Source organism: Limulus polyphemus, unplaced genomic scaffold (genome assembly GCF_000517525.1).
Source record: "Limulus polyphemus unplaced genomic scaffold, Limulus_polyphemus-2.1.2 Scaffold12, whole genome shotgun sequence".
Taxonomy (NCBI): Eukaryota; Metazoa; Arthropoda; class Merostomata; order Xiphosura; family Limulidae; genus Limulus; species Limulus polyphemus.
The window spans coordinates 1,877,897-1,888,551 of record NW_013665622.1 but is presented as its reverse complement, the minus strand read 5'-3'; the positions used below and the strand labels follow the sequence as shown (position 1 = coordinate 1,888,551).

Genomic DNA, 10,655 nt, shown 5'->3' with positions numbered 1-10,655 from the left:
AACTCCAAGAAACTGATCCAACTTATACGGTCAGATTTTAACTCCAAGAAACTGATCCAACTTATACGGTCAGATTTTAACTCCAAGAAATTGATCCAACTTATACGGTCAGATTTTAACTCCAAGAAACTGATCCAACTTATACGGTCAGATTTTAACTCCAAGAAATTGATCCAACTTATACGGTCAGATTTTAACTCCAAGAAACTGATCCAACTTATACGATCAGATTTTAACTCCAAGAAACTGATACAACTTATACGATCAGATTTTAACTCCAAGAAACTGATACAACTTATATAAACTTTCCCAAGATCGTATTTTTTTATATTTGGAATCACTTAATTCTTTTCAAGTTCAACTCTCTGACAATTTAATATCAAGGATATTTAGAAGTTCAATAGGAAGGTGTTATACACCTTAAAAATACATATTTTTCGTAATATCATTCGTTTGCATTATTTCCTGATGCTACCTACTTTACTAAACTTTCAGAAAGTAGTTACACGTGATTTGTTTTATTTTACATAACTTTATTGATAACGAAAAATAATTAGAGTTTTCAAAACATACCTTGTTAACCCAAAATTCGTACAGTACTAACCCAGTAAATTTGATTTCGTATAAGTTTTATAAAAATTATACAAATAACGAAACATTAATGTTTAGTTTTAGCAAATAATTTACCCCATGTGGCGTTAATACTGGCTAAATAAGAACGTCATGAGCCTCACTTCAACCTAACTGGTTTAATTTAAGGCAATTAGAAACAATATATGCTCATATCTACGCTCAAAACAGAACATTCAGTGAACAACAAGCCAAAGTCATGTAACAGAAAAATACACGATTCTATTTCATCGTAAAAGTAACTTTCATAGTTAAATATATCACATACAGTAGTGTTTCCTAGTATTATGCTCAAAACTGCTTACTTCTTATGTTGTTTTTTTTGTTAAGTTAATTTGTGTTTCGATCAGTAAACAATCAAAATCTTTCACTTTGTTTGATCACATTCAATGTGAATTGCTGGTTTTCTGTTTTAGTAAAAAATAATAATTTCACTGAATTTGTCTGATAAGTAGTTTACTCGTAATCAAAATCTGCGGGTCGCGGGTTCGAACCCCCGTCATCGAACGTGCCCGTCTTTTCAGCCGTAATGGCGTTATAATGTGACGGTCAATCCCACTATTCGTTGGTAAAAAGAGTAGCCCAAGAGTTGGCGGTGGGGGATGTTGACTAGCTCCCTTCCCTCTAGTCTATCGCTGCTAAATTAGGGACGGCTAGTGCAAATAACTCTCGAGTAGCTTTACGCGAAATTCAAAAACAAAAAGACGCTTATGTTTTGTAATGAAATTCATCTGAAATAAAGAAGACAAAATAATGGCAGATAGCACAGAGTTGAATTAATTGGTGATTCCCTATTCCATTTCAGTGGCAATGGTGGAAGGGGACCGTCTCAATATTAGCAGAGTCACCCGTTATGATATGGGATCCTACTTGTGTATAGCATCAAACGGCGTTCCTCCCCCTGACTCGAGGACCACACTGCTGGAAGTTACTTGTAAGTGATGTATGTTGACTTAAAAATAATATTACTATAATATAGTTTTTTACCTAAGTATATATGTGTAAACATCCCATAATATTAAGCAAACGACGACAAAAAAAAAAAAGGAAATTGCAGGAGTTTCATATGAACCACTTTCTAATTTTGCAGAAGTTATCCTTATTTATGCTTTAGTACAAAATTACTGATTACGTAACGTGAATGTAAATATTTGTATAGGAGATGTAATACAGTTTTTTCCAGGCTGTTCAGAGTAATAATCTTTTATACGGCGACTTATCACCATGAAACCAACTAGTGACAGATCAGTAAGTTCCGTAGCACAGAACGGTATTTTTATGAGACGATAAGTTAACGTATTGTAGGGCCCGGCATGGCCAGGTGGTTAAGGCGCTCGACTCACAATCTGTGAGTTGCGGGTTCGAATCCCCGTCCCACCAAACATGCTCGCCCTTTCAGCCGTAGGGGCGTTATAATGTGTCGGTCAATCCCACTATTAGAGTAGTGTAGCCCACGAGTTGGCGGTGGGTGGTGATGACTAGCCGCCTTACCTCTAGTGTTACACTGCTAAATTAGCCCTCGTGTAGCTTTGCGCGAAATTTAAAAACAAACAAACAAACGCATTGTAGACATTCCGAAATATATATGCTTATATCAAATAACAAAGAATGTAGAAAGTCAAAAATAACACAATGCCTGCAGTACGTACACATAATCCAATCTGGGAATCCATCAACTGGTTACTACCCTACATTACCATAATGTTTTCACTTCTTTTCTAGATTGATTTTCGACCATTATTTTATGTCTAATTTGAAAACGGTGAGCACATAAAAAAAGGAAATAAAACGAAGTTTACTTAACGACCACTACTACCTCCGACGCCTGAGATTTTTAAATACGACAAAAAATTTGATAATTGTTTCTTACCAAGTAATACATACATCCTATTGGAGAATGTTCAAGATTGTATACCAACATCTCTCGTTATGCTCGTAACTACTCAGCTTCTCTTTAATACTTGCGACTTGTGGTGTGACTAACTTCTTACTGTTCCTCTATGACTCACCTGTAAGTCTGAGTGCTTATAACGCTAAACATCGGGTTTAGATAATCACTATGGGCAAAGCACAGATAGCCTATTATGTATTCACATTTTTAGAGTCATAAGTGCTCACATCCTTTCAACATCTCTATGTATGTACCATAAGATTACCCTCACAAGAATAAGAAATTCAACGATTCCTTAGTCCACGTGTTCTGCACTGCTTGGGTCTTAGCTGTTCAAAAGCATATTCGTGTAGTATGTCGGCCAAACACCCATGAGATTGGTTGAAAATTTACGCATATAAATAGGATTTTAGTAATGGTAATGAACCAAGCTGAAATACTAACCACCTAAGTACTTCCGAGAAATTGGATAACGCCATATATATATAATCAGAGAAATATAGAAGAAGAAAAGATATCTTGATTTCGTCGAATCTTGTAGCAGATTAATTCCAGACGGAATTGCGTTATTGAAAAACACGTGTCTGTTTCCCGAACGCTATCAAAAATTGCTATTTTTTTTAGTCTTTAACAGTTTGCTTGCTTAATAAAAATATCGAGTCTATTTTTGATTTATTCCTGTTTCAAAACGAAAATCAATTAAAGTTTATTTTTTACCTTTTTTTCATTCGAGTTAACAACACCTCCTGTGGGAAAAAAATTTAAGTATAATGCGTAGATTGAAATAAAAATTCCAGTCGACTCGGCGATTTATTACTTTTAGAGTACAGATAGTTCGTTGTGTAGCTTTGCGCTAATAAAACAACAACAAAAATGTCCATGCAAATACACGAGTTTATTAAAATATTCCAATAAAATATTTAAAATTAAAATAATTTTATACCCCTATTTTGATGATTTTCTTCTCAACTGTCAGGTTGTAGGAAAACTGATTTTCGTGTAAAAACTGGTTTATATATATGAACTTCCTTTTTCAGTTTCACCACTGATCAAAATCGCTAATCCGATGATCGGAACAAGGAACCGAGGTTTTGCATTTCTCGAGTGTTACGTCGAAGCTTTTCCTCAGCCAATCAACTACTGGCTTTATGGTGACGACAGACTGTTGGAACAAAGTCCAAAATACACTATTAAAGAAGAAGTGATTAACCACTTTACGTTCAAGATGACACTGAATATTTCGTACGTCGAACGACAAAATTATGGAATTTACAAATGTGTCAGTAAAAACCACAAAGGAAAAACTCGTGGAATTCTCACTGTCTACGGTAACTAAATATCATTGTTTTATTTAAGTTATTTTATCCATGATGCCGAAACTGGCGAGTCATGCATTATTAAAAGTGGCAAGTGATGAAACATTACAATAAGATTGAAACTGTGTCAACTATTTCCAGTGTTTATACTATGGTTTCAATAGCGTCTTTCTTCGCATGTAACGAAACATTACAATAATACTGCAAGTATTTAATATGTTTCCACTGTTTATGATGAGGCCTTTATATTGTATTTCTCACGTCGTGTGATAAAACATTACAGTAATACTAAAACTGTTTAATATGTTTCCACTGTTTATGATGAGGCCTTTGTATTGTATTTCTCACGTCGTGTGATAAAACGTTACAGTAATACTAAAACTGTTTATTATGTTTCCACTGTTTATGATGAGGCCTTTATATTGTATTTCTCACGTGTGATAAAACATTACAGTAAGACTAAAACTGTTTAATATGTTTCCACTGTTTATGATGAGGCTTTTGTATTGTATTTCTCAGGTGTGATAAAACATTACAGTAAGACTAAAACTGTTTAATATGTTTCCACTGTTTATGATGAGGCTTTTGTATTGTATTTCTCACGTGTGATAAAACATTACAGTAAGACTAAAACTGTTTATTATGTTTCCACTGTTTATGATGAGGCTTTTGTATTGTATTTCTCACGTGTGATAAAACATTACAGTGAGACTAAAACTGTTTAATATGTTTCCACTGTTTATACTAAGGTTTCAATAGCGTCTTCCTTCATATTTGATAAAACATTACAATAACATCAGGGTTTCTGAAACTCATGGGTCCTAAATTTGAAGAATTGAAATGTTTGTCAAGTGTGCGAAGCGCCCAAGTAGTTTGTAGTAATGTTTTACACGTTCTATAATAAATGCTCATTCAATATTGTTTTGAATAAAATTATACATAGATTCGTTTTGATTTGTTTTTTCCAGCTAGGACCATCAACTAAATCGAGTGACATGTTACAGCAGTTTTCAAACTTAATGCATATTGAGTGGGCATCATTAGGCTTATAACTCCATATAAGAGTCCATGCACGGAGTTTTAACCAACAAATATTTTTGAATCAATATAACAAACAACGCATAACGCCGTTTACGAACAATAAGGTAAAGCATCAGGCATATCTTTTTTAAATCAGCTAAATTACTCTATTGTACCATAGAGAACACCAAATGACTGAAAACTTTGTTCTGAGGGTCGCGGGTTGGAATCCCCGTCCTTTCAGCCGTGAGGCGTTATAATGTGACGGTCAATCCCACTATTCGTTGGTAAAAGAGTAGCCGAACAGTTGGTGGTGGGTGGTGATGACTAGCTTCCTTCCCTCTAGGGACGGCTAGCGCGTGTAGCTTTGCGCGAAATTCAAAACAAACCAAACCTTTATTGAAAAAAACACTCGTCAAAAGTGAAGTTGTAACAGAGCTGACATCGCCTGATATATGTTTATTTCCTTTACAGAGATTGACCCTTCTATACATACTACAAAACCACCAAAAGGAAGGTACATATTGTACGGGAAAGGTAAGGCATAAAGTTATTTTAGTTTTAAATGAGGTATCTATATTTAAAAGCTAACATACAATACATTAGATAATTAGACGAATTCACTTTTATTTCCATAAATAATTTACGAATCGATGTGTGTGTGTGTGAAAAAACGTTTCAAATAAGAATTATTTAACAATGATCCGTAATGGCTCTTCATATGTCTGACCCCCCTGCGGCGCAGCGGTAAGCTTGAGGCTTATAACGCTAAAAATCGAGGTTTGATATCCGCTTAAACACAAACAAGTCTAGAATGCTTCAAAATATAGGTTTTTTACGTCAGAAAATTTCAGAACAGTAATGCAGGTTATTTACTTTTTCTTGTGGGTTAACAATAGATATAACAAGAACTAAATAAAATTTGGTTTCAATTTCTTGTTTAACTTACATATTATTCCACTGAGAAATTAACCTATACTTTCACATTTATAACCGTTAACATGTACGCCAGTCCATAGCTAAACAAAGTTTCATCTTATGTATATTTTCGAAGTTGTTTTGTAAGTTTATTATGTGGTATCTAGAGACCTGCAAGTTACTTCGTTGTTAACAAAAAGTAATTTGTTTTGTTTCTTTATTATGTGGTATCTAGAGACCTGCAAGTTACTTCGTTGTTAATAAAAAGTAATTTGTTTTGTAAGTTTATTATGTGGTATCTAGAGACCTGCACGTTATTTCGTTGTTAACAAAAAGTAATTTGTTTTGTTTCTTTATTATGTGGTATCTAGAGACCTGCAAGCTACTTCGTTGTTAACAAAATATAATTTGTTTTGTATTTTTATTATATGGTGCTTGTCGTTATTCCGTGATTAAAATAACACTTTTTAATGATCTAAGGAATCGCGGTTACGCGTGACTCTTCATTAATAAAATAAACTTAGATTAATTATTTTTTTATATTAAAAGTGTTTTAGTTGTATAGTGTAAAATTGTTTATTTTATATTCAGCTCCTCCCCCACGGGTCGTAGAGCCAGAATGTCCACCCTGTCCAGAGTGCCCAGAGCCGAGAAAGTGTCCACTGGGTAGTCAAGGTATAGAAATATATAAAAATATCCTTTTTGTTTTAAATTTTAATATTATAAAGACGTAAAACTATAATATATTAGTTTGTAATTTTTGAATGTTTATAATATCCACCGAAATTTCGTTTTCTAAAGGTAACCTTTCATAAAAAGAAAAAGACAACAATTTTATCACTTTATAACTTGGGAAATATAACACTTTCAAGTTTAAAAAGTCATTAACAATGGACATTGTTAACAGAATCTAACAAAGTTTTAAAATGTTAATAACTTTTATTTATTCAGAATAATTAGATGAGTACGATAAAATCTAAAATCAGGTAATGTTTTTGTAGAATGTTTGATTAGATATCTGAGAAAAAGAAATTACATAACAATATGATTATACTTTTGTCAGCAAGCATCAATTACTCAAGAAACACGTCACGATTTAATATTAACAGTGTAGTATGTTATATATTTTTTTGGCAGACAATGCTCCTCTAAAAATGTATTTAAAGAAATATTTCGTAATTTATTTATTTGTAATTTTCGTTTAATTATAGGTGGAAAGCTGACTACGGTAAATGTAATCAGTATTAGTAAACAATTCAACGCTACACACTGGCAGGTGCTCAAACCGAGAACTAAAGGTATGATATTCATTATGAAAAACACGTAAAGCACGGTGAGACATAGTCGATAAACTAGTTAATGAAAGTTAAATCATCAAAGTAAACCAACTCCTATAAAAAAAATTTTCTTTCTGAGAGATTTGTTTTTTTTAATAGAAACCTGAAATATCTCAGCTAAAACAAAAATTAGTCTTCCCAACAAAGAGCCCGGCATGACCAGGTGGTTAGGGCCCCGGCATGGCCAGGTGGTTAGGGCGCTCGACTCGCAATCTATGGATCGCGGTTCGAATCCCCGTCACACCAAACATGCTCGCCTTTTCAGCCGTGAGGGCGGTATAATGTGACGATCAATCCCACTATTCGTTGCTAAAATAGTAGCTCAAGAGTGATGACTAGCTGCCTTCCCTCTAGTCTTACACTACTAAATTAGGGACGGCTAGTGCAGATAACCCAACAAAGAATTTTTAATATGTGACTAATAATAAGGACTGTGAATTGTTACTTGTAGGAAAGTAATTTATAAATAATAATGATGTAGAATAAGCAGTAACAAATTCCGATTAGAAAATGTATTATTATTAACGATATTTTTCTTATGTGAAAACTAAATAGCGTTTGACTACAGAAATAATTACTGGCTCGCTCGAAATATCTAACAGTACATTATAAAACAGTTACACTAATGTATTCAGCTTATGCAGTTGTCATCTGCTTTATTTTCGTAGTTGCTTGCATGAAGTTGTCCAATCCCTCGCCAGTACGTGTCAGAGTGTTACACTTCGGTTGTAGATAAAGAGACGGAATTGATAAGCAGTTGGTCTCTTATTTTTTTCAGCAGGGCTCATATCTCATACTTGATGCTATATATCTAAATACTTAACGTGTTTCTAAGAAATGTAAGTGGGAGGCAGAAGTTAGCGTTTTACTTAAATTAAGTAGCCCCCCTCCCCCAATGGCTCAACGATAAGTCTGTAAGGTTTATAACGCTAAAAACAGGATTTCGACACCCGTGGTGGGCACAACACAGATAGCTCATTGTGTAGCTTTGTGCTTAACAACAAACACAATAACTGAAGTGGACATTAGAATGAAAACGAATCGACTGGGACCTCTTGACGTCATCACATTCACACTTTTTTAAGTTTTCAAATACTATATATACATGTATATATATTTTACGAAACTTATAATGATACGCTACACATACCAATACAGCTTGTAAAAAAAACATTTTCGTTTTTATTTGAGGATATCCGAGCGAACACTTTTCGTATAACATTTTGATTCCATAGATTTTGTTGTGTTGAGCCGAGCACGGTCTAATGATCAACGTGCCGGGCTGTGTGTCCGAATGTCCATAGTTTGTAACCACAAAAATATCGTGCTTTTCTCTTTTTGGGGTTGTGATGCATTATACGAGTGACGGGCGAATCCCATTATTTGGTCACACAAGAGTAGCCCAAGAGTTAGCGGTGTGTGCTATGAACTAGTTGTCCATCAGTTCAGACGTAGTGACGACTAACGCAGATAGAACAAACTATCGTCAATGTTATATGTAGTTCTTTGGCGTCGAGTAACTAAGCTTACCAGTAATAGTTCCTTAATAATTAACCACAACCTTATAATTGTTCCTGCTTAGAGCGTTGCTGTTGTGATAAAATATTTTCATTCAATGCACTTTGTCAACCTGAAATATTTCTGAGTACAACATATAATTCAGCCTGTATAGGTGATCCATAAAAGTCTACTGAATTTATTGCTATTATATATTGCTTCACCTTACCAACATTAGGCGTAAAAATAATAATAATAATAATTCTATTGCTTCATTCTTGAAGGTCCAGATTAAGAGATATGAGAAGTTTGTTTTAATGACGGCAAATTTTAAATTGTAATTATCAGAATCAAGGCTATTGTAATTCCAATTTAACCTGGATGAATAATAATGTGGTCAAAAACCAACACTTTTGTAATTCGTTAGACTTGAATGTGGTATTTCTGCTTCAGTAATTATATCGAATTCTTGGAAGAAAATTATTATAATTTTTGCATTCATTTTATGATTGCTCAAATACCTGGTTATGGAAAGTAAGGTGCTAAATGTTTTGTGTTGCTTGCGATTTTTCAGTGACTTATAATTAGTTTGTACTTATCCAAAGGTTTTTATGAATTACAAAGAAAGAAAATTAAACGATTAACTGTTAACTTGAATGCATGAAAAACAAAGTAATACGAATTCCCTATAGTTTATAAGCTTTTCGGATTTTGTAGAATTCCGATTTTCAAAAGGATGGTGCAAGAGTGAAAAAATATTGTTCCTTTAAAATATCATGAGGAATACTAGATTTTGCCTTCCAATTTCTTGTGTCTTATGAGTGTTTTTTGTGTTTTTTTTTTGGGGGGGGGGTACGTGCGAGCTGGGAGTAGTGTGAATCTGAGGGTATATAGTTTGCTTCCTAGTATCACACATACACACACACACACACAAACAGGTTCCGTATTTAGGGTCATGGGTGCCCTATAGGAGTGACGGTCAAATCTTGCTACCCGCAGATAGCTCTTGTATTGCTTTGCGCGAAAGTCTGAAACACAAATAAACATGCAATATTTTGGGGGTCATTGACCGTTACACGGATAACCCGCAAGCGCTGGAGAACGCTTCGAAAATATACTTAATTGTTCAATCACTTACTCAAAAGGTGTTCATCAAAAATGAGCTAATATATATATATATATAGGTCAGAACTTGAAAGTAATTTTTTAATTAATGAAGCTTACTATATATATAACAAACCAACACGAAACAATAAATTAAGAACTAAGCCTATAGCAAGTACAATGCATTGAATTATCAACTGGGTATTTTTGCTGCTAACGATATTTTCAACCTTTAGGTCCGTGGATTTAATATGAATGGCGAGTAAAATTAAGCATTTATATTGTAATATTTGTTAGGCCAATAATTTCCAAAAGCTGGTCAGTCCATTTGCTAACATTGCTAAAGAATGATTACACTAAAAATCCAACATTTGACATTTACACTTGATTCACATCTCTTAAAGATAGGAAGAGAGATATGTATATTTCTACTTCAAATGGTAAAGTCATGAAACTTAAATTACCAACTACGATGACTGTGTCCCATTCGCTTCACACAAGTCTAAATTTCTCTTTGCATTAAGTTAGATGTATTACGAGTTATTTGTAATCCATCCCTTGTATTTCTACTAGGCTTTAAGCTTACGTAATTACTTGTTAAATATGCAGGGAGTGTTTATTATTGAGATTTTTATCTCTTCGATCCAGGAAAGTTGTCGTTATTACACAGTAATGTTCCTAGATGACATTTTTATCAGTTATCAGGTAGATGAAAGAATTGAATTCTGTATGATTATGCTTCAAAGTGTCATTAAAATTTTACTTGTAATGTGTTATCAGTGCTGAAAAAAACGAAAATGCGTAATGTTACTACTATATGATCATGACATGCATTGCGTTTGGACTGAGATAATTTACAAATTGTCACGGAACTTCTCTAACATACAGGTGGAGTGGGGGATTTGTGGATAAAAGTAAATGAAAAAAGATAAAAATTATAAG

General features: G+C 33.8%; 1 protein-coding gene across 1 annotated transcript in view; it reads left to right on the top strand.

Annotated features, from left to right (window-relative positions):
* LOC106478823 overlaps positions 1–10,655 on the top strand; it is a 76,186-nt gene that overhangs the window by 59,058 nt on the left and 6,473 nt on the right. Inside the window, exons 9-13 of the mRNA XM_013939398.2 lie at positions 1,436–1,564; positions 3,559–3,849; positions 5,332–5,394; positions 6,367–6,450; positions 6,987–7,073. Coding sequence (XP_013794852.2) covers positions 1,436–1,564; positions 3,559–3,849; positions 5,332–5,394; positions 6,367–6,450; positions 6,987–7,073 — 654 coding nt within the window. The remainder of the gene's footprint in view (positions 1–1,435; positions 1,565–3,558; positions 3,850–5,331; positions 5,395–6,366; positions 6,451–6,986; positions 7,074–10,655) is intronic.